Source organism: Alligator mississippiensis, chromosome 7 (genome assembly GCF_030867095.1).
Source record: "Alligator mississippiensis isolate rAllMis1 chromosome 7, rAllMis1, whole genome shotgun sequence".
NCBI lineage: Eukaryota > Metazoa > Chordata > Crocodylia > Alligatoridae > Alligator > Alligator mississippiensis.
In genome coordinates, this window is record NC_081830.1 from 82,428,396 (window position 1) to 82,453,065 (window position 24,670).

Below are 24,670 nucleotides of genomic sequence, written 5' to 3' on the forward strand. Positions count from 1 at the left end.
TGGCACCCTGGGGTGCACTGAGATCCTTTCAAAGGAGTCACACAATGTTAGCACTGTCATGATTCACAAGATAAACCTGGAAATTTTAGTAGGAATTCATAACGGTAAAAACATTTTGCTCTATTGTGGTCTTTCTAAGTTCTTTGCAACAAGTGAATTGCTCCATTTTTTTTTCTGGAGCCAAAAACCAAGTGAAAACTTAAAAGTTGGCCTTTTCCGAGGGATGCCTTGAGTCTGAAAAGGTTGACAACCACTGGTCTAATCTCCAGGCACCCCCATCACTGCACAGATCGACGCTATTAGAGATCCATTTCTCCTCGCTTACAAAGAACAGAGCATGGTTCTTCCCTCCAGACCAGAACCCCTCATTTTAGTGCCTCATCTTACTCATGAATAGCAATGGCCTCCCATCACTTCACCTCTCAACCCAGGGGTGACCAACCTGTAGCATGCATGCCACAAGTGACATGGGAAGCCTGTGTGGCATGCAACAGATCAGAAGAGGTCAAACAGCACAGTGCTAGGGCAGAAAGCAGAGCAGCAGATCAGACAGGAGCACGGGGCAGGGAGCAGAAAGTAGAGCAGGCATTAGAAGGGGATCGCACTAGCACTTGGAGGGTATGGGGCTTAGTTTATGGCACTCTTACCAAAAAGGTTGGGCCTCATTTCTTTAACCAACCTTATCTATACAGCTTTCTTCCATGGCCCTAGCCATCTTGTGCAAAGATAGAAGGGCCTCACAGAAGTAATGAGATGAAGATGAATAATCTATTTAACCCATTGTTTTGCTGAGATTGACTTCATGTTTAATATACGGTAACAGTGACATTACAAGTCACTGTCAGTGGACCGTTCAGGGTGGGCTAAAAATACACAAATAGAATCTGAAAGCAGTAAAACGGTATGTGCTGCCTTTGGTGAATTCCACTGAACAAGTTTCCATTTCTCAAAAGCAATGCCTCCCTTAGGAAAAGGTCATATTTCAAAGTTGCACCACTGTATAGGCAAAGGGTATATTTCACCCAGTGCCTTTTCATAAAAACTTTTAGCATGTTTTATCCTGCAAGTACCTTTTAAAATAGTTATTGAGTAGTCAGCTACATCCCTGGGAGTTATCAAAGTGCTGTGTCTTTTAAATCCTGGTGAACCTAAGAGAAAAGGTTTGGTGACTTGCCCAAGGTCACAGAGAGGTGCTGTCACAAGAACCAAGGATTATCAGGCTCCTAGACCATGTGCGGGACACTAGACCACACCCCAGAGATATGCGATACCTACGTCTTAGAAAACGTAGGTGAGAAAAAGCACTTGAGATAAAAGAAATTCACAAAAACACACCTCTAACAAATGAACACAATCTTTATTACAGAAAGTCCAAGAGTAGAACAGTACAAAGTGTAGACTATTTTCACACCTTGGTAATTCAGTTAGGATCCATCCTTCAGAGCAAGATAACAGTTGAGGAGATTAATTAAATGCCAGCAGACTCTATACTCTCAGGAAAAATCATCTAAATCCACCTCCTCACTCCTTGGAGAATTTAGCAACAGATTTTTAGTTCATGAAGAAATTGGGGACTACGGAAATAAAAAAAAAACCTACATTATAATTTACTCAGCATTTTGACTAAGAATAAAGAATGGAAAATGCTTTCATATGCTGTGCCATGCACTTGCAATAGGGTGTATGAAATGATCTGGGCTGCAATTCTTAATGGAGCATCAGGCATTTGATTCAGGTGTTCTCTTTATTTTGGATCCTGTAGGTAGATTCTAACTTGAACTCTATTGTGATGCTGTTCATGGAACAAGCGTCCAGTTTGGGCAAGAAGCAGCCATAGAAGGGTAGGTTTCAGTAATCATCTTCTCATCAGTGATCTCTGCAAGTATGAAAACACCATGCAGGGAAAGAGGTATGTAAAAGAAAAGGCTCAGTGCCAATAGTAGTCTTATGGTGACTGCACATCTATTTATACAAGACATTTTATAGCAAGATCTTGAAAACCTCTCCAGGTTGCTCCTTAGGGACCCACGTTTGGTATGGAATGTTTCTTACAACAGAACATTGAACAATCCTGCAACCAAGAGGCAATACATCTATAGGGCCCTCCTACTGAAGCAGAAATGCCCTAGGAGCTTCATTATTTAAACACACCCTTGGAAGATAAACTACCTACCAAGCATTAAGCTAAGCTCAGGCAGGAAAGGAACACATACATCTGCCAGAAAAAAAGGGCATGTATTCAGCAATTTAGGGTGCAATGTGGCTACCCCATTCTGGCTCCCCATAAAACTCAGGCAAACAATATTTCCTGACCGAGCAATTGCCTTTGCAGATGTCTTTGGTGCAGGTTGTTCACGTTTCTTGAAGAAAGCATATATGGTGGGGATTGGGGCAGGCTGAGTGTTGCAATTGGGTTAGAATATGATTGCACATTAAGGGCCAGAATCTCAGTTGGTGCAAATCAGGAAAGCATGGTGGATGCTCCACTGGTATAAATCACCAATCTATAATGACTATATATCGAGCTGCATCTTTCACTGCTGTGTATCTGGCCCTAATGCCGCTTTTGCAGTGTAGATTGCACCTGTGCTGTGCGATGCAGTTTCAGCTCTACTCATAGCCATGGAAAGGAGCTGAGGCATTTTTTCCAAAAAATAAATGCAATAGGAAAAAATGAGCAAGCAACATGCAATCCAACTTCTCCGTCACCAACAGTATGACTAATTCTAGTCAAGAACAGGCATAGAATGCCGTAAGACTGACAGAGGTTGCTAGACAAGTAAACAGGAATTGTCAGCCATTAAGAATAGTTATAGCAAAAATAAAATCACGTTCTACAATGCTGTATCAAATATTAAAAGACTGACGATTAATTGATAAATGCTGCCACACAATGAGCAAAACAAAAAAAAATCTTATGGTTGATGCAAGATTGGAAACCGTACAGATCAGGTAGCCCAACATTTGCGATTTCAGTGGGTGCTAGCTATTTACAAGAACCCTATGCAAACCTTAACTATAAATGAAAAAGAAATCTAAATTAAACAGGTTGGAAGAGTTTGGGTGCTTAGCTACCTCAGTAATCCAAACATCTGTGCCAATATGATTCCAGTAACAAGCTCAGGCAGTAGCATCTATGTTGCATGCACTTGGCCGGTTCATTTTTCCAATATTTTTTTCCTTAAATTAACCCATTTCCTTAGTATGTAATATAAGCTGTATTATAAAAATCAAGAAGCCGGATTTTTTTAAAGAAGAACTGAAACTATTATTTTGACGTGCAAGTGAATTATAACACAACTGTTCTCCTTCCTTTTAGATACATATACTCAGTATAACGAGCAGATACTTAACTTCAAATCTAGACTTATACACTCTGGCATTTTACGTTGCTCTAACAGCTTTGTTAGAAGGAACAGTTATGCTAGACTTGAAACTCTCAGAGCTCTCCGTGTACCGTCGTTCTCACTGATACGAAATTATTTTGATCAGCCGCATTCTCTGGTATGCATGCAGTCAGCGCTAATGGCAGATCCCACAAAGGGTAACTACCATGAGGACTAAAACAATCACACAAGCCAATTGTAAGGTCACCAATGTTGACGCCAGCTGGGTGCTTGTCCACTGTTAGGGGAAAAAGTAAATAGGTAAAAGTTGAGTGAAGTTGACAGTGACTGAGCCCTTCACAATGGAATCATTGAATGCTGGAACATTTGAGTCACTTGATCATTTCCAGCACTTTGAAAGGCCCTCATCTTCCTGTTTGCCATGTTACTTTACAAAAATATCCAAGAGTCTTGCCTCTTTGATGATGGATTTTCATTGAGGTTTAGATTCAGACATGCTGCAAAACTTTTTCATTTACAAGCAAGAGAGCCGCTAAGAGGCATTTATGGGAAACCACAGTTACTTTTGTAGTTGGACTTTAAGCTCTGAATAAACCACTATCAACATCAAGAATAGCAGACCATCATCATTTAGTAATTCTTACAGTGAGGGTAAAGTTTCTTTCTTATTGCTAAAGTGAGCAAGCACTTACTGGTTAAGTGAGCACTAGTAAAACATCAAAACTACTTTTAGATGTACTTCAGATTGAAATAAACAGAAGAGGCCAGATATTAATTTTGGTTATCTTGGTGGATGTCTGGATAATTCTACTGCAGTGAATGGAGTTACTCTGATTTATGCCCTTACTTGACCAAATTTTGGTCCAAGTGTTGTTTATTGTTGTACTTTCCCCCAAATTAAAGCGATAGTGAGGGCTTCCCCAAATACCACCTTTTGCTTAATAAGGGCCCATCCTGAAAGCCTTTGCAGACAAAAGTCCCACTACCAATGGGATTTAACCCATTACTTGCTGTTAGCAGGCCCGATTTAACAGGCGCCTGTGGTTCATTTCTTTTTTCTTTAATATATTTTTTTGTTGCAATGGGTTGGGACTTTTTTGTATTTTTTGTATTTTTTAGACTTTGTAAGTCTTGTACAAGATGGAGATCTGGATCCTCAGAGAATATTGATTTTAATATCATGTCAAGGTCAATCACTATTACATCCTTTGATTAGTGGAAAAGAGAATATAAACCATTGCAATCCATGTGCTTTAAACAAACCTCAAATTATTTCATGTGAAAATTCAGTTTGTAAGCACACAGAATAAATTTCAACCTCATGCTCAAGGCCTGTGCACCACTTCCGTCCCACTGAAGTCCTGAGAGCACATCTTACGGGGCTCCTTTTCTGTTCACAGACCTTGTGTGAGCACTCTGTGACAGATAGCCACTTAATTCTCTGTATTTCCAGTAACTATGGCATAGTCCCACACTTGGAACAGAAGAAATCTCAGTATTGTCATCACAGCAGAGAAGCAATTACTGAGGCTAGTGGAAACCACTGTGACTATTCTGAAGAGGAAACCACTTGAATTAGGAGCTTCCAGGAGATCATTTCTTAAACGTTGACCTCATATTTTACTAATTCACGCTTGCCTCTATCCTGTTATAACCATACATACTAGTAACTCATCACATTAGCCTGTAAATAGTGTTTTCAGGTCCTCTATTTTAGATATCTTTAAGCTAGGTGCTGATATGGCATTTATGCTGGTGAGTCTTTTATAGCCAGCTCTGGTTCATCTGTTCCCTCCTGCAGGCAGGCATTTAAACAAATGCATGTTCTTAGAAGACATCGTTCTTTTTCTTTATTATGCATTTTACAGATTTGAAGTAAGACTCTCAAGACAGCAGTAGAAAAAGCAATAATAAAAATTTTGCCTCTGGAATGAGGATCAAACCAACCATATCTGGCTAGGAAAGTGCTACAGCACTGTTGCACCACTCTACTACTTGGCCTGCCACTTCTGTACATAGTTCTGTAGTTTCCCATGAGACCAGCACCGAGCATTGGGTTAACAGAATTTCTTGTGATTATGCACCCGTGGGTTATTCACTTCCATGCCCAATAAGCGATCATACACCTGGACCTTCCGTGTTTCTTGCTCCTCCACCTAAGCACCTAATAATTTTGCATTCTCTTTTCAGGCACGCCATACATCGTCAGTGTCACTTCTTGCACAAGTTAAAGCATGTACAAGTATGCCCCACTTTTAAACACGTGCTCTTAGCCCATATATAAAAATATAGCTCTGTGACTTTACCATGGGCGGCCAAAGACCACTATACTTACTGCACATACAGTGAAGCACACTGGCGATTCAGATGCGTTCGTATCCTCTATTTATCTTCCTTCTGGCAATCAGTATCGTGATGAGCACAATGAGAACAATTGCCAGGATACTCAGGGCCACTATTACAGGAACTGTATTCTTGTTTCTATCCAGGGGACATTCTTCCTCTGCAATTGAAGTTAGAGCACACAGCAAAACATGCCCTTAGAAAAGTTGCCAATACTTTGTTACAGCAAAACATGGCCTTAGAATAGATGCCAATATTTTAAAATACAGATATCAAGGACAGCCCAGGATCAAACTTAATCGGTTTTCCTTTGTGGAGGATCCTATCACCCAGGTCTACCTTCACGGAGAATCTACTTCTTAGTAATTCTTTAAAAAACAAAATCCATTCTAACACATTCTGCTAGAGGGACATGAGATGTACTCAGTGCAACATTAAAAATAACATAGAAGATACATGTGGAAAATGTGGAAGACATACATGGACTCAGATCAGAGGATAAATTAGATAATATTAAATGAATTACAAGTCTGGTGGACTCAATAAGATTTCCCAGGCAAGTAATGTGATGGGTTTTTTTTAAATTTAAAATCTGATGAAGAACGTATTGCATTTGAAAGGTTTTCTAACTTTATTCCAGTCATGCACTTGGTCCAATAAATGATATCACCCTCCAAAAGTCCTATTTGAAAAACCTGATTAGCTATATATTACCTCTTACCATTTGTCAGCCCTTACACAAGCATTACTGCCTTTGAATTCAACGGGAATTTTGCTTGATTAAAGATGTAGTGGAGTTTGACCGAAAACTTACAGGTCTAGGCTAAATGAGAAGTCTGCATGAGAAAGAGCTGAACAGAGAATTCAGAGTCTGGCCCGTTGGCATAAATGGTCATTTACAAGGTCTTTATAGAGTCCTTGTGCACTTTTAAACTTTAATAACTTAACTTATAGGTATGCTAGGAAAAATCTGTAAATGGCATTTAAAAGCAAATTTATTAAGGTTTTAAGACAACTGGAGTACACAATGCTAGACTTCATAAGTAATAACAAATTTATTCTTAAATAAGATGGAGCTCTGTGCCACTCCGCTCTGAATGTATGACAGTTCCTAAATGTCGTTTTCCCAGAGAAGTGGATAGGCAGAGGTGGACCAATTGCTTCGCCATCTCGTTCACTTGACCTGTCACCATTGGACTTCTTTTTATGGGGACATGTTAAAAGTGTGGTTTAATGGTCAAAATCACGTTCTTTGGTGGAACTTAGAGCTAGGATCACCAATGCAATTAGTGCAGTAACTCAAGAGTAACTGGGAAACGTTTTCAAGGAGTTGGAAGATTGGATTGAGCACTGCATCATGACGGATGGTGGTTATGTTGAAGTCTAGCATTGTATACTCTAGTTGTCCTAAAACTTTAATAAATCTGCTTTTAAATGCCATTTACAGATTGTTTCTATCATACCTACAACCTAAGTTTTTAAAGTTTAAATGTTCACAAGGACTTTATGAAGACCCTGTATAGGACTAAGAATGTCATGACCTAGCTTATTTACAGATACAGTGCAGCAAGTGTAACACTGAAGGGGAAGGGGGTAAAGCCTGGGTTTCATTGGTGATGATCAACCCCGGAAGCTGCAAGACACACTCCTCTGATTTTAATGCATGATCAGGGTGCTGCTAGCATGTAAGGCAGGGTAGCTTCTACTGATCAATTAAACCTCCTCTGTTTAATCAAGAATCATCACAACTCAGCAATGTGTCCAGCTTACACCCATGATATGCTGGCATCCAGGTAACTCTGCATGAATCTTCCTAGGACTTTGAGCATGGGGAAAGGGCAGATGGTGATTGTCCTTCAGAAAAAAAAATAAGTCTGGTGTGTACGGCTGTAACATCTGAGGCATTTCAAATACCCTTGAAGCACTTCAGAAAGTGAGACCCAGACAATGCATATGCCCTTTGAAGCCCTCCAAAAATGGCAGAAATACTCCAAAAGTAACACTGAAGGAAACAGGTTCTATTTAGAAATGTTTAGAAATGAAGCACTTCCTCTTACATATGCATGCTCTACAAAGTGTGATAGGGGACCTGTGGGTCCAGCGCTCTGTCAAAGGGGTGGAAGGAAGTAGGATATAGTGTTACTGAGCACTGTGTTACTGAGCACTTTCCTGTCTACTTCATCTCCACTCTTCAAGCGTGCCCCCTCCCCTGAACCAGGAGACCCCCATGCCACCCCACTGGAACTGGGGGACTATGAGCCCCCTGCTGAAATCGGGAGACCCCAGAACCAGGAGACCAGAGGCCCTGTGCACCCAACAGCAACTAAAAGAAGTTGTACTCCTTCCTACACTGATAGTCTGTGCTCTGCTCCCTTACCCCTGGTGGTAGCAAAGAGAGCCACAGGTCATCACAGTCCCCTGCCATGTCCCCGAACTGGAAAGCATGCTGCTGTGTGCAGCTGCAGTGACTTTGAAGCACTCCAGCCAGGAGACCAAAGCTGTCTGTGACTGAAACACTCCATTTCTGAAGCACAGCTGCACTCTGAAATGCTTCAAATGTTATATCTGCCCACACACACGTGCAGCAACTACTACACCATGAAGTATTAACACACCCAAATGATTCCTACCCATGCTGTTCATTTTATTCTGAAGACCAGCTCTTTTTAACCTCCTGGTAATAGTTGCTACATTGCTGCAAGCTGTGGTGAAGCATGGTATGGTTTGGGTATCTCAGCAGAAGGGGATCTTGTCAATAGCCAAATGTGGTTAACCTGGGGAATTTTCTGGAGTGCAAGACTTCCCCTGTAACTGCAGCATAGCTGCAGCGTCTGTTTCTAATCCAGACCCTGTTACTGGACCAGCCTTATGGTTTTATCTGATGCTTCCTGCAGAAGAAGCCTGATGCACCCACATTCTGCTGAATGCTGCCGTTCTCAGAACAAAGCTTTGGTGAATTCTGAGCTGTGTTGGAGATGGACTTGAGCTGCAAATGCATCTGTGGTCTGCACTCCTCTGTTCCATAGCCTTGGGTCTGGAACTCTGTTTTAGGTCCAACTGTGGTCTGTGAGCTTCAAGAACTTTTCCCACTATAGGGAAATGCAATTTCGAAGCCACTTCTAGGAGTTTCCAAACTCCAAGCAGGCTAAATGGCTCACTGATGCAAAATGCCATTGTAGTGTGTGCAAGCCCGTTAGAACCTCAAACCAAATTGCCACTGGTGTTTTCTTTCTTCCTTTTTTTTTTCATAAGCAAATCTGGAGCAACAGAAGTGAAACTGCTGTATCTCCAAGACCTGATGTGAGAAGGCCCGCTTCAAAGCACCAGCTGTTACTGTGGATTTTTTCATTTGGCATCTACAGGATGTCTCACTGTCTCTCATCCTGTTCTTGACCACTGGAGCATTCCTTTGAACACAATATGCCTTCTCAGCTTTTTGCCTCACATCAAGTGTAACTCCATTTTGGATTAGTAGACTGTGGCCTGTTCAGGCAATCTCTGGTCTCATACGACACTTAGAAACATGGCTCTACCAGAGGTTAGATGCAAACAGATCCACTTTTAGGGGAAATTAAAATCTGAATTTAGATTCCAACTGAATGCTATGAGCCACATCAGCTGTTTTATCCCGTGGAAGACTTTTTTTTCCCTGAGAAAGGGGGCGTAGATCCAAACAAACACAAGTTCATTCTTACAAAATCTACTGATTTTTTTTTTTTTTAAATCTCAAAACATCTGCACAGGAGGAAAAAATCCTCCGCACGCTCGTGTGTGTGTGTGTGTGTGTGCGCCAACACACACATACACTCACGCACACTTGCACACACACACAAACACACACATGCACTTTCCCATTAAGTTACTTTTTTTAACTGAATGAGAAGTACCAGTCTCCCTGAGAAAGGAGGAGCAGCTAAAATGGTGAACTAGCAAAGGAAGAACAGTCTAATTTTAACAGGCTCTGAAAAAAAAGAAAGGGGCTGCAAAGAGGAAGAAACACTGAGAAGGCAGTGTTTTCAGAGCAAGTAGAAAGATGAGGGCAAAAGGAAAACTATATACTTTCTTAGTGTGTGAAAATGGCAGGAAGGATGAGAAATCCCGTTTTCTGAGGTTCTAGTATGGTACCATCCTAAAACATAACCACAAAAATGTAGGGCTGGAAGGGGCCTTGGGAGATTATCAAGCCTAGTGGTTCTCAACCTTTTGATCTTGCAGCCTACGCCCAGCCCCAGGAGCACCTCTGTTGCCCCACGGCTCACCTGCCATCACACAACCCTCTTCCACCCCAGCCTGCTTGCCAGGGACGCTGCAGAGACAAATAGGATAGCTCTAAAATGGAAGCAGCACGACCTTATCTACCTGGCACTATGCCTGGGCTAATGAGTTGTGCCTTCATCACAGCTAATCACAGTTCTACCCACAGTAGCTCTGTTGCTTCCAGGAGTGGACAAAGTGCACGTAGAGAAGCACAATGCTGGGAATCTCCAAGGGTTGGCCTATCCCCTCCTATAACCATGCTTGTAGCCCACCCACAGCATTTCTGCAGGTCACTGGCTGAGAACCACTGATCTAGTGCGTGCCTATGCACCGAGGCAGAACTTATCTGCTGGAGGTGGACTTATCTGTGATTGTATCTGTGGTCTGCAAAAATATGGCCCTTCCCCTTCCCATCAGGTATGACTAGGTTGCTTGATTAGATTGTTGCGCCTGTATACCAGAGGGAATTAGGCAGGGAAAAATAAGCTGAGATGAGCTTTGCAGTCAGTTCTAACCCCAGAAGGGCTGGTGGCTATTCTGGCCGTGTCATTACTAATCGCAAGTTCCATTGTCTCTAGATCAAGCTGAACTAAATGTTCCATCTTCTGCACTCAGATGTGTCCCCGGTTTCATTGCTCCAATAGAGAAGAGCTGTGGGAAATCATTTTCAAGAGACAGACATTCTCCACAGAAGATCGGGCCAGTCCCATAGAAAGCTTGGATGACAGAGACCTTGAAATTCTTTCTGCATACAATGGGATGGATAAAGCTGCTTTAGTGGCTGCCAATACATCTACAGTGGCATTGGAGAGCAAGAAAAGACAGCATGAAGAATGGTGACTTTTTTAAGAAAGAAGGGAAATCTCAGGTGAAAGAAAGGAGTCCCTCTGTTCCCTATGGCATCTCCACTAGGCTAGGGATTGAACTACAACTGGGAAGGAGCCAGTACCTGACAGGTGGAAGCACTGGGGAAGCACCCTGTCTTGGAGACCCATTACGTTACACCGTTTTCCACGTATACAGAACAGGATCACCACGTTTTCAGCCTGCCACCCAGCAGTGAGGCAAGACACTTTATGCTGCATTAAAAGCTAGAAAGGTTGCTCTGTGGTGGATGGGATCCTAGAGCCAAAACCAAGCATGGAGAAGACAGCTCTCATCCATACCTTTCCCAAACGTGTTACCAACAATTTTGAAAGCTTGTAGTTGCATGTTAACAATGATCAGCTGGAAGTGGTTCTCCAAGTCCACTGTCTGTTTGCTGAGACACTTGAAGGAATCCCCCAGTTTAGTTGTAAACATGGGCTTTCTAATTATCTTCTTCCACGAACCTAGAGGTCAGAGAGAGAGAGACATGGAAAAGGAATACACAATAAGGACCTGTTTCTGCGAGTAAATGATGACACTTCTGAAGACCCTTTCACAGCACCGTGACAGGGCCTCGGCCACTTCTATGGCTGAAAGTAGGACACTGTCTTTTTATCACAGTGCAACATCAGCTCCAAAGATTTTATATATATGAGAGGGAGAGAGAGAGAGAAACAACAGCCTTAACTACCGATGGCCAACTCTCAGGAGGACAAGCATCAAATCGTGTTTGAAAAAGCACACAAAGTATCCCTTCTTTAAATCATATCTGGACTCCTTGAGTCTGCAATATTGGGTTAAAAAGATGTCAGAAACAAACTTCCATGCTACATCTCTAGTACTGCCACTTCTAGCCAAGATTGGCTTTCTCATGGGAGTTTGGCATTTCTGGTACTGGCTTGTGACCAGAACCTCATCTAGCATTACAGAGCTCTATAAAGAGTTTGGCTCACATTTGATTCAAGAAATAGGCGATAGCTGTTCACATCTAAACTCTTATAATTTACAAATCAGTTGGCACAGTGCCTAGTTTCAACCTGTTACATGCATTGCTTTACAGGAAACAGCTTTGAAAATTGGGATTGAGAACAAGTCTATGTGAGCATGTCCTTTGGGGCCTGCTTCTCTTATTCTTGCTATTAGAAAGAGTTTCACTTAAGTTAATGGAATATCCATAAGATGAATCATGTCCACTGTCTCCAAATGACTTGCTTTGGGTACTCCGTGGTTTTAGGACCAAAAGGCCAGACAGGGTATTTGATCATTGGATCCATATCTGAATTGTTATGATTGTACCTGTTCCTAGCCTATTAAGACAACTAGATTCAAGTCGCAACAGATACAAAATCACACAAATACAAAACTTGCCCAAAGTAGAACAAAGTTTTGAATGTGGAATTTGGATTTGGGATCTTCTCTAGACTGAAGCAAAGGACACCTGAGTGGTATGAAAATAAGCTGAAAACAAGAGGGAAGAGAAAGTTGCAACAAATTAACTTAGTTGCCTCTCTTAGGTTTTTAAACCATCTGAGTTAAACGGAGGCTAAGTTGAAAGCGGGACTAAAATACAGTTAAATCATCAGCAAAAATCACTGCTTTAAGCTGTGGTAAACTAAGATCAGCCTCAGAATCATACATTTCACTACAAACCCAAATATATTTAAAAAATGAAAACAAATGAAAAAAGAATTATAAATGCTAAACAAAACCGATGCTGTGAATGTTAAACACATGCTGTTACCTTCATTAGGTATCTCTAAGTTGGCCTCAAGTTCACTGACATAATATTCTGGATCTTTCTGCAAAAGAAATGCCATATTATAGTCAAACAGAAAATAACCCTGGTTATAAGAAACCCCTAATAATTAGATTCTATATATAGAAAATTTATAAATCTGTTACAATTTTCCAGGTATGGAATCTAATTATTGGTGGTTTGCCTTGAATTTGTCCCCTTTCCACTGCTACAGCAGGGAAAATGAATCTGGAGGATCAGATAGCTCTTTGGTCTCTGCTTCCCCACAACTTCCCCCCTCTCCTTACTGTCAGACCCTGGCTGTAGTCATTTGCATACAGTACCTGTAGTCTTAGTTCATCTAAAATTTATGCATGTTACCTTTTTTGAAATGCCTGCAAGTTTTAGCATAGGTGTTTCATAAACACACTTTTGAGCAGCACGTTGGCACCTACTTATATCTAGAACAAACTAGGGCAAAATCAGGTCCAAACTCCAAATTCACTTCGGGGAAGCCCAAGAGTCAAGTTTGACTGAACTGAACTCAGTCATCAAGTCTGTGTCACTCTACTGCCGGGCAAGTATCCTCCCTCCTAGACCCAGGAGCCCATCAGATACTCCTCAAATCCACAGCAAGCAACCTACATGCAAGCCCCAGGCCTGAAAGCCGGAGAGTTCGGATGCCCCATAGTCTCACTTGCTTTTAGCCAAAAGGCCAAGGAGAAAGCTAGGGGGAAAGCATGAAAATAGTCCCCCTTCGCTGCAAAGTTGTGCAGATGAGATCCCCACATTTGAGGAGACTCACAGAGGTCATCCTGCCCAGAGTGCAAAGGACAGGCCTAACCCTATACTGTACTTGTTCTTGGAAGGAAATGTGAAGGCGGTTCTCTTGCATGTTCGTGATGGCTAAAGGGGAAGGAGATGGATGCGTGGGAGCACGGGTGCAAAGTATGGTCATTGCTACAGGAATGAGGATGGTGTAACTGTAAAGGTGTGTTTACAAAGGCCAAGGTTTCTGGGGCTGGGGCTTGCATGTAGGATGCCTACCAAAAAAAAAGGATTCCCATCAGTATATTTGCCCAGCGGGGGCCATGTGCTTTATAGTCATGCTCAGTGTTGGCTGCATTTAATCAGCTTCATAGCTGGTTGCCGTTGCTCAGCACATGCTGCTTTGGGCAGCAGTTTAATGACAGACAATGTATGTAGTGAGATTTCCTTTTATGCAATTATAAGATGAGGGGCTTTTCTCTCCATGCCAATTGTGGGGGGAAAACCTCATCTTGGAATTGAGTAAATACATTAAATTAATCTCTTCTGCTGCTCTTGTATCTTTACAGTTGTGGAACATACTGGTTGGCTGCAGGGCAAAGTCCTACAGCAAAGGGGACAAATAGAGGGCAGAGAGAAGAGTTATTCAAAACAAGTCAGGTATTTTATAAAAGAACAGCAAATCCCTCACTGTCCTGTCTATCTCTGAGAGCATTAATAATTTTTCCCTAAACACACCAATGTTCCAGATGCTCTTAGAAAATAAATAGGAGTGAAGGGTCAGGATCTACACTGGTGTAAAACAGCAGAGCCCAATTGTGATGATTTACACCTGTTGAAAATTAGATGAGTGGTCCCTGCCAGGAAGAGCTGACAGCACAAATTTGATAAGACCAAGTGAGTTGTGAACAGATCAAATAAGGTAAGTGAGGAAAAGCAAAGGTATGGGGTGGGGGGCAGGGAAAAATATCACCGTTATCCACAACGGGGACTTAGCAGAAACTGCCCCATCATGTCCTGAGAATTGGGGCGCTCAGGCAAGTTATTTTGATCGCTCCACACGGTACAGACAATCCGCTGCTGGAGCCAGGTGCAGGCACCTTGTTGTACTGCTGGATGTGCTGCACCTAATGTTCAGTTCAGTTGAACCGGATCATGCAGATGCATTTCTGCAGGTGCTGCACATGGTTCCCAGCCATGAGTTTCTTTGTCATTTGTGGTAACAGCACATGGGTGGGGGGAATCCATAAAAACTAGATGGAAGCCTTTCATTTTCCATCATTGTGTTCTGCTTTCATGTTTGTTGGGAGAATCTCCACCGAGCTCCCTTGAGTTTGTCTGCACTAAATTAGCACCATATAGCAGCATCTAGATTGCTTCTGGCACCTACATCAACTTATTTTAAAGTTAGCTATGGTGTGTATGGAGTATTCACGGGCTGAACAATGGTTTTAAGGGACAAGCTCCGGTTTCACTAACCCAGCAGCAGCTCCTGGATGCCTTGGACAGGAGGTGGTCTGCAACCATTTCCTCTCTGGAAGTGCCATTCCAGCAGGAGGAGAGAGTACATCTGTCCTGTCCAGGTAGCACATAACAAGAGAGGAAATGGCTGCTAAATGCTCCCGCGTAAAAGGCACATGTCACACATTCCCTGGATATGGCAGTGCAGCTTGGAGGATTAGGAGCCTTTGATTGCTACCCTGTCAGACCTTCGAGGCAATGGCATCTCATGAGGCTTTTCCCAAGGTTGTGATGAATTTTGTGTTGAGAATCTGAGCTTCACCTTGCAGCCCTGCTGCAAGGCAAATTTATCAGTGGTTTCATATGCAGCTCTGTTCATGGAAGGACTGATCTGGTTCGACTGGTGGAAAACAGCTATTCTCATCTTTCACATCCTCTGTGCATCCCCTTTCTATACCAGTCAGAAGAAGTTTTAAGCTCATGGCTTTCAACAATCTCATGAGAAAATTTGGGAAATACCAAAGTCTGAAAAAGAGGAAAGACATTGTAAAGCTAGTCTGCGCCTTCTGTAGCACAAAAGATATTGATCTCTTCTGCGAAAGATCCCAGAAGCCCTTTACAGGTGTCATTTAATCCTTATCACACCCCTGTGTGCAACCTATTAGAGCTGTTTGGCAGATGCAGGTACAGAAAGGACAAATGACTTGCACAATGTCAGAGTGCAACAGCTGGAGTGTCACTTGATCTCGCTGAGAAGCAGATCTCAGTACTGCTTCTGAAGGGGGTTCCAGGCCACTGCCATTTCCATTAGCAATGCTGAATTCTGGCCAGATGCAAGTGAAAACAATTTTGCTTTGGGGAACAAAACACCTGCTCCTACTTATCGGCCTGCGGATTTGTTACAGAACTTCCTCTTCTCAAGCTGCGTGCAAGGACAGCTGGAGGTGGGCACACAGAGGCAGGCACTCACGTACCAGTCATCGCTTCACGGCATGGCAGGCAGAGGAGCAAAGGCCAAATTCAGCTTTCCTTCACAATGATGTAAAGCAGGAGCAAGTCAGGGAGTTATACCAGTGTAAAACCAGTATCCGTGAGACCAGAATCAGGCCTTGTTATTCTGAAGGTTGAAGATACCAGGCTAAAACCATAGCAAATTGAGTTCCTATTAGCTCAGATTTCAAAGAACTTCAAAGCACTGATTCTCATGAGACTTATCGTTAAGCAAAGGATGAATTGCATAATGCTGTGCTATTAATCACATTGTTCTGGGGCTGAGAGGAGGAGTAACTCATAGAGATTTATTAGCCTCCTCAGTGCTACTGCTGGTACTTATGAGTACTTGAATCACCGGACTAGCTTTAAGGAGTCTTGAAAAGTAGGTAAATGCTGCTCTCTTCATGCAACAAGCTCACATCCAAATCAAACACTTAAAATATATACCTGACCTTTTATTTTGAACTCAGATCCTCAGTACATTCCCAGCTCACATTTTTCTCTGCAGTTCCCAGAGACTTTGCTCCATTAAATTAGGAGAGGTGTTCCCTGACCACCAGCTGCTATTGTCACATTACTCCATGACTCAGGGGTGTAAATAGGAGCTGCTTCATTGACTTCAGCAGACTCCTGTCAATGCACTCTATCTACAGGTCTGGCTTTTTGTCTAAAGATGGATGATTAACTCCGTGTGTGCTCCTTACTGCTGTTGTGGTTAGCAGGGGTCCAGCAGGACCAGGCCTATGCAGTGCAGAAGGGCCTTTCTCAAGGTATCCTGTCTTGGGAGAAGCAGGTTTCACATCGGATTTGGTGTGGATGTCCCCAAGCATGCCTTACCCACCCCTGCTGTAAGCACAGCAGGGAAGTTGATCTGGGGGGTTTCCTTGTGGCTGAAGTCAGCCACAACTGCACCAAGCCTTGCACAGGATGCAAAACCCAGACGAGGAGGGGGGTAAATGCTCAGGCAGCTCATGCTGAGCTCTCAGCTACTGTGATTACAGCAGCAGCCAAGCTAGTGAGCACAGTGCCAGCCCAGCTATATCACCATAAGCTGCTGTCATAGCAGTGACTCCAGTATAGACACACCGCAAGTTAAACTCCGATTCATTCCCCCAGCACTACAAAAACATGCCTCTCTCTCTGGCCGAGCTTCCTGTGTGTCTCCATAAGGCTCCCTGCATCTCCCAGCCTTGAGGTTTGTAAAGGCTGTCACCAATACCTTAGTTCAGTGATTCTCAACCAGGGTGCAAGGCCTTTAGCACTGTTAGGTGTGCAAAATGATTCACAAGATACACCCAGAAGAGATTTCAAACAGGAGCCCATAGTGTTCAAACCGTCTGCCCTGTCGTGGTCTTTCCGAGTCCTTTACAAGAGAACGATTGCTCCAGGATTCTTCTGTAGCCAAAAACAAGTGAAAACTAAGGGCGTTTGTGCACATGATGATTTGACCATGTAGACATGACGAAAAGTGACGGAAACCCACCTACATAATGGCATCACCATGTACACATGCACTAAGAGCTACTATTTTCTAAGGGGTGCCTTGCATCTAACGAAGAGTGCCTCGAGTCTAATGTGGTTGAGAACCACTGCCTTACTCCCTTTGCTCTGCTGCTGGGTATTTTCCACCCTGAACTTTTCGCGAAGAAGATGGAGAAAGTAGCTTTCCCCAGCTCCAGCCACCTCAACTGTCCCAAAGGGGATTCCACCTGAATGGATTCCCACTGTGGTATAACGCCCACCACTCGTCTGGTCTGGCAGAGACATGTTCTGACGGTGACAGACAATGGCTGGATCCATGTGCGCAGAGGCAGGGCATAATGCAGCAATTTCATACCCGTAATTTATAAGTTGCAGAGAGACCACTTCCCCAAACCTCCAAACCTTCATTTTTTATAGTGGGCCAGATCAAAAAGCCAAACCTAAGCAATCCCAGATTTTGAGCAGTGCTGAATCCAGACCTCAGTTTTCCAGTGGGGGCCCAGCTCTAGTCTTAGCTTAGCATATGCTGAGTGACCTCCTTTTATAACAGGTGCTGCTTTGCCCTTCTCTAGCATCTTCTATTGGAGGATCACTGAGCACTTTACTAATACAAAGCCATTTAACACCAGAGTTCCCCACGAGGGAGGGAACTATCTTTCTTCTTATGTATCAGGAAACTGAGGAACAATAAGCTGAAATGACTTGGCCCCGGGCATGCAGCTTGTCAGAGCGTTTGCTAGGAAGAGAACCCAGGAGTCCCAAATCCTGCCTTCCCCAGTCTGCCTCTCTGTAAAAAACAAGAACGGACCAATTACCTTTAAGAAGGTGAAGCGTATTGTCCCTCCATTAAATGATATGGTTATCACTGACTCCTCCATTACACAGGTTCCAGATATTTGAGTCATGTTGGGATCAATATTGAAGTAGCCCACATTCCTCTGTGAAGAAAAAAAGAAAGAAAGAAAGACATTTAAGTGTTTTCTAAATCTATGGGTGCCTATACATGTGTTTGGGAGTGGGGGAGGGGGACGTTTTAATTAGAGCGGTTCCTGGAGAACCATTCTAATTAAAACACCACTGCGTCATGTATATTAAGCCCCTGCATGTTAAAAAATGGAAGTGGGATGCTTTAACTAAAGCTCATTCAACGAGCTTTAGTCAAAGCACCCCGGTGGCCATTTTTAAACCTGTGGTGACTTATAAATGTGATGCTGTGGCTATGCTAGAGTTTTAGATTGATCAAGTTTGCTCCAATGGGTTCTAATTAGAACGCGTCAGAGCACATGTATAGGCACCCTGTATGGTTGCATCTGTAGCTGGCAACAATGCAAGAGACTTGGACTTTGCTGCCAAGTCTAATTTCTTGTTCCTCATGTTAGCATGGCCTTCATCTCTAGAGGTACTGTGGTTTTGCCTCTAACTTCATTTCCAAGCCCCAGATTCTCATCTGATTTGGATCCTCCAAAGCAGAGAGCATACGGTTCACTAGCTTCAACTTAACTATATGAGGACATAATAAAACACCTCTGTTGTGTAGGTCAGTCAAATGAGTCATTCTGTCAGCTCAGGTGGTAACGAGTGTCATTAACTAGCGTCCAATTCTAGGGAACGGGAACACCACTTAGATGGATATTGCATAATTAATTTTACTACCTTAACCAATGGGGATCATTTTGAAGGGGTTAGAACAAAATCAAACTAATGGAGACACGTTGCAACAAGCCTCCTGTAGATCATGTAGCTGTTTGGCACTTAGGAGTATTGCAGCTTACCTTCACCGTATCGTGGACGATCAGCCCCAGTCCCATCACTGCTAGCACACAGGTCATTTCTCCATCAGTGACACTGTAATTTCCAGTCTGGGGTGTTGATGGCTGAGGAGCAAAGGTAGGCGGTACAGCAGTGGTAGCAGCTGTAGTTGCAGGCGTAGTGACTTGGGTTCTTGGGTGAACAGTGGTTTTCTTGGTTGTGGCTGTAGTTTTTGTTGTTTTGTGAGTTGTTGTTAGATTAGTTGACTTTGGGGTTGTCTTTAAAGTTATCTTGGATGCTGCCGTAACACTTACTGCGTGACTCTCAGTTTGGTTGGCCATTGCAGTCGTGTTCTTATCTCTAGTTAATATAGCGTGAGTTGCCTGGTTGGTCAGCTGGGTGACATTAGCTCTTCCATCAGTCATTGTGTTGAGTGCTGATGCTGTTGTAACCAGCTGATGGTTTGCTATCTGCGTGGCAGTCTGTTCCTGTTCTGCTGTTGTTCTTAGCAGTGTGGTTGTCATTAAACCTGTGGTGCTAGAGAGAAGCGTGTTGCTGGCATCAGTGGAAGACTGATGATGGGCGGATGGCTGAGTTCCACGTAGGAAAGCTGGTTTAACCTCTGGCTCGGTAGCCATCACAGCATCGTGGCCGGATAACAATGCTACAGAGAAGCAAACAGATCATTAAACTAGCAACTTTCATTGCTATTGACACCTATGTTATCATCCGATTGATTTTGTAATACGAAAATGTAATTATTTTATTCCCTTCCCAATCCTATTAATAATGCAAGAAGCAGATCCGCCATTCTGTAGAACAATTCATATTAAAGAATAATTTTATTACAATACATATACTTCCCCTAGAGATAGCACAGCGCCTCGAGACTTTTGCAGCTTGGCACATGGGGAAGTTTGGTTTGAAAGGCTGGCACAGAAATGCCAAAATAAACTCCCAGAGGCATAAATATGCTGGTGGCATATCACTCAGCTGAAAAGCTGGGTGTTTTATCTTATTCATAGATTTCATAGACATTTGGGCTGGAAGGGACCTCGGAAGATCATCGAGTCCAGCCCCCTGCCCCAGGGTCAGGAAGTTAGCTGGGGTCATAGGATCCCAGCAAGAAAAACATCCAGATTTCTCTTGAAGGTGTTCAATGTAGGTGCTTGAACCACCTCCGATGGCAGGCTATTGTAGACCTTGGGGGCTCAGACAGTAAAGAGATTCTTTCTTATGTCCAGCCTGAAACTGTCTTGCAGGAGTTTATAACCGTTCGACCTCGTCATCCCTTGGGGCACTCTGGTGAACAGACGTTCCCCAGATACTGGTAGTCACCCCTGATAAACTTATAGGTGGCCATCAGATCACCCCTGAGCCTGCGCTTTCCTGGCTAAAGAGCCCCAGGGCTCTCAGCCTGTCGTCATAAGGTCTGTGTTCATGACCTCTGATCATGCGCGTGGCTCTGCCCTGGACTCTCTCAAGCTTCTCCACATCCTTTTTGAATTGTGGAGCCCCAAACTGGACACAGTACTCCAGCTGCAGCCTCACCAAGGCCGAGTACAACGGGAGAATGACATCCCGGGATTTGCTTGAGAAGCATCTATGGATGCAAGCCAGGGTTTCGCTCGCTTTACTAGCCACAGTATCACATTGCAGGCTCATGTTCATCTTGTGGGCAATGATGACCCCAAGTCCCTTTCGTCCGTAGTGCTAGCCAGAGTAGCACTGCCGAGCCTATAAGGATGCTGCAGGTTTTTCCTCCCAAGATGGAGAACCTTGCATTTTTCAGTGTTAAACACCATCAGGTTCTCATCTGCCTATTTGCTGAGCCTGTCCAGGTCAGCCTCGATCGCCCTCCTGTCTTCAGGTGTGGATGCTTTACCCCAAATTTTGGTGTCATTGGCGAACTTGGCCAGTCCGCTTCTGACTCCAATGTCCACATCGTTAATGAAGATGTTGAACAATATGGGTCCAAGGACAGAGCCTTGAGGGACCCTATTGGTCACAGGGCACCACGACAATTGACTTCTGTCAGCCACCACTCTCTGGGTCCAACCATGGAGCCAATTCCCCAGCCAGCAGATCGTGGTGGACCCAAGGCCACAATTGGCCAGTTTTGCCAAGAGGTGATCATGGGATACCAGATTGCAGGCTTTTTTGAAGTCAAGATATATGACATCAATCTCCTCTCCCTTGTCCAGGTGATAGGTCACCTGGTCGTAGAAGGAAATGAGATTGGTCAAGCAAGACCTACCCACAACAAACCCGTGCTGGCTATCCCGCGGGATGTTGGCGTCAGCCAGCCCATTAAGGAATGCCTCTTTAATAAACCTTTCTAAGACCTCCCCTGGGATAGAGGTCAGGCTGATGGGCCTATAGTTTGCCGGATCCACTTTCCTCCCTTCCTTGAAGATAGGCACCACATTGGCCTTCTTCTAGTTTTCGGGCACTTCACCAGAGCTCCAGGAGTTCTCGAAGATCCGTGCCAGGGGCTGGGCTATGATGCTCGCCAGCTCCTTGAGTACCCTGGGGTGTAAACCATCTGGGCCGGCTGACTTGAAGGTATCCAGACTCTCAAGGTGTTCCTTCACGAGGTCAGCATTGATGGAGGGCAGGGGATCTCCCTCACCCGGACCTCCCTGTCCCGTAGCGGGCATGGCCGTCTTATGGGACTGATGAAAGGCTGACGCAAAGTACCCATTTAATAGGGTGGCTTTTTCCTGGGCGTCAGTTGTTAGTTGTCCCATCTGATTTAGCAGGGGTCCAATGTTGCCCTTGCTTTTCCTCTGGCTCCCCACATATCTGAAAAAGGACTTTTTATTGTCCTTGATACTCGAAGCTAGTTGGAGCTCAGTCGCAGCCGTGGCTTTCCTGATTTGCTCCCTGCAGGACCGATTCAGTAGGGTGGTGATAGATTTAATTGAACTCATACCCCAGGTGTTTGCTAAAAAGAGGAAAAAGTCAGTGGGAGGTATGGATGTTCACAATTGCTCAGTGATCTCAGACTCTTTCCTAAGTTGGGGTTGTTACATGATTAGCTGCATTTGGATAAAAAGTTTGGGCAGTAATGAGGGTCATTAACTATCTCCTACTTCTGGGTAACAGGAACACAACTTAGACTGATGTCAGGTAATTAATTTTTGTGGCATGAGATAACCTACGGGGATCATTTTGAAGGGGTCAGAATGAACTTAGTCTAATGACAACTCTTTGTCACAAGCCTCATGTAGGTGTTTGGTGCTTGCGAACAGGTTGTTGGAAGTATTGAGGGGCCTGGATTTACTGTCCCCTTGGCTGCAGCTGTTGCTGGCTGCTTTGGGGGGAAGAAGCCTCGGGGCCTGGGAGCCAAGCCCTCCTGCTGCAGACCGCCGCAGACAGCAGCTGTTGGGGAAAGAGAGATGGGAGGCTGAACTAAATGTTCAAGGCAGCTCCTTCTGCAGCTGGCAAGTGCTTGGCCTGGATGTCCCTGATAGCCCAGTGGTAGGTTAATTTAGCATTTGGCAAATGTATTACAATATCCACCTCATTTAGACGGAGAGCATTAGGGAGAAGGGACTGTATCTTCCTCTTAGTTTTACAGTATCCCGGGTGCAGTGTGAAGCCAGCATCAACTCTAGTATATCCATGATGTTCCGCGTAACTGTTGACCTGTCCCAAGTACCACAGTCCTCTGCGGGGACGGGGGCTTAAAAAACGTTCCTTAGCTTGAGCATGCACATGCGCTTGTGTATCTATGTGTGTTGGGGCAGGGAAGCCTTGTTCCAGCTGGCCAAGGACAGTAGAAAGTGTTCATTTCATCCCTATAGCCTGGGACCTCTGTTCAAGCCTCATCTCACAAGGTACATGTGGCCAGATCAATTGTGAAACTAATATACAGCCATGTCCTAACCAGTTCTGGGGCCCAGCAGGCACAACATGTAAGCTGGGGTCCCAATTATACTGCCTCTCCGTTCCCAACACACTCCTTTTACTGCTAAACAGGGTGGTGCTGGGCAGAGGACGAGGTGGGAGAGGTTCAGTCCAGTCCCAATATAGCAGGCGAGATTTTTTGTGAGCAACTACACTCTAAGAATGTGTGAAAACACCGGTCCTGGCCACAGGCTCTTTCAAGGGAGAGGGTTGCAAAGAGGCATGGCCAAAGGGGGCTATTCTAAACCAGGAAGCACCAGCCCCTAGTTCAGCTCTTTTTAAGGAGAAAAGAGTTCAAATCATGATGTTATATGCCTCTTTGGCTGCAGAAATAAAAACATTCACGAGAAAAACATTCAAAAGGGGGTAGTTAGATATTAGGAAGGGATAGGTTAGATGTTAAGAAGAATTTTCTCACTAGGAGGGCAGTCAAATACTGAAACAGGTGACCCAGAGAGGTGGTAGAAGCTCCATCTTGGAGGTTTTTAAGACCTGGCCAGACCAAGCTTTGGCTGGGATTATGTAGTTGGGGCTGGTCCTGCTTGGAGCAGGGGTTTGGACTAGACGTGACCTCCTGACGTCCCTTCCACCTTCATTGTCTATGATAACAAGTAGAAAAGTGCAGTCTGAAGTGTGTGATGTGGGTCTCGGACAATTTCTTGAAATAAGTCGTCTCCAAGGGGCTATCGGGGGCATCGTAAGGAGAGGATGGGAGTGGGGGCTCCGATTCTAGGCTGAATCAGGGGTATCAAGGAAGGTTTGATTCAATGGTGCCAGAATCTAAGAAGCCAATCTCATGAGAATTTTTTGCCCCAAAATGGCAGAGCTTTTGCCACGCCTGCTGGTCTTGTGCATTTCTACCATCTGAGGCTACATTCAAACTGGATTCAGAAAACAAGCCCCGGTTGTGCATGAATCTAAATCTAACCAGCAACCAAAACCATAGGCATGGGTATTTCAGGGGCAGGCTGGGCCTTAGAAGACATGTGGGTGAGACATCTACGGATGACACATTTTTCTAAAGAAAAGATGTTTCATCAGAAAAAAAAAAATTACATTTTTGTCACAGGAGCACTTATTCCCCAAATCGACTGACCACATCCAAATGTGTCATTTTCTGTGAAGAATGCTCTTACTTTTTTTTCTTGATTTGTACGGATATGTGGTTCTGCAAACTGCACTCCACAACTATACCTCAAATAGCAATTGCAGGGAAGAGTGGCAGTGCGGATTGCACATCCTAGATTTATATGTTATGTGAACTTGGCCTGTTTTCATTCCAATCTAATGAAATATGTTTTACTGTAGCTCTCTCAATATAATACAAAAGTAGAATTCAAGGCAATAGAAACGCCACAGGAAGGTAACGTAACTGAACTCTGAGATGACATATGTTTTTATTAGGAAACCCCAACTATGCCATAATTAAGACCGTATTTTAAATACATCTTTTCAGCAGAGACTTTCCCTGCCTTTAATTTAGCTCAGCCCGTCCAGCACGTCCATTATCTCCCTTCCTTCTGGTCAGGCTTTTTATGATTAGTGAAAGAGTCTCTACAATTGTTTTATTCTGTCATAAACTCTTGTACACTGATGCAGCAGCTCAGCAGAACAGAAAAGAGGAAACTGTAAGCTAAGGCTACGTTTTCCTTTAGGGTTGTGAAACAACCTTAAATTTAAATGAACTTGGGCTGAGAAGTCATAGCAAGAGCTCGGTACTTCTCTGTTTTGGATATGTAAATCAGTTTCAGCCACA

General features: G+C 43.8%; 1 protein-coding gene across 3 annotated transcripts in view; it reads right to left on the minus strand.

Annotated features, from left to right (window-relative positions):
- Positions 1 to 1,338: 1,338 nt before the first annotated feature.
- The window catches only part of LAMP3 (lysosomal associated membrane protein 3), a 30,861-nt gene continuing 7,529 nt past the window's right edge, over positions 1,339 to 24,670 (minus strand). Inside the window, exons 2-7 of one of the 3 annotated variants that reach the window (XM_019478446.2) lie at positions 19,026 to 19,666; positions 18,069 to 18,191; positions 12,556 to 12,613; positions 11,114 to 11,278; positions 5,692 to 5,850; positions 1,339 to 3,624 (exon numbers count right to left, since the gene is read on the minus strand). In XM_019478446.2, the coding sequence (XP_019333991.1) occupies positions 5,711 to 5,850; positions 11,114 to 11,278; positions 12,556 to 12,613; positions 18,069 to 18,191; positions 19,026 to 19,666 (1,127 nt within the window). In that variant the 3' untranslated portion in view covers positions 1,339 to 3,624; positions 5,692 to 5,710. Of the gene's footprint in view, positions 3,625 to 5,682; positions 5,851 to 11,113; positions 11,279 to 12,555; positions 12,614 to 18,068; positions 18,192 to 19,025; positions 19,667 to 24,670 lie in introns of all 3 variants that reach the window. The other 2 variants (XM_019478447.2, XM_006262033.4) reach the window with 2 other exon arrangements.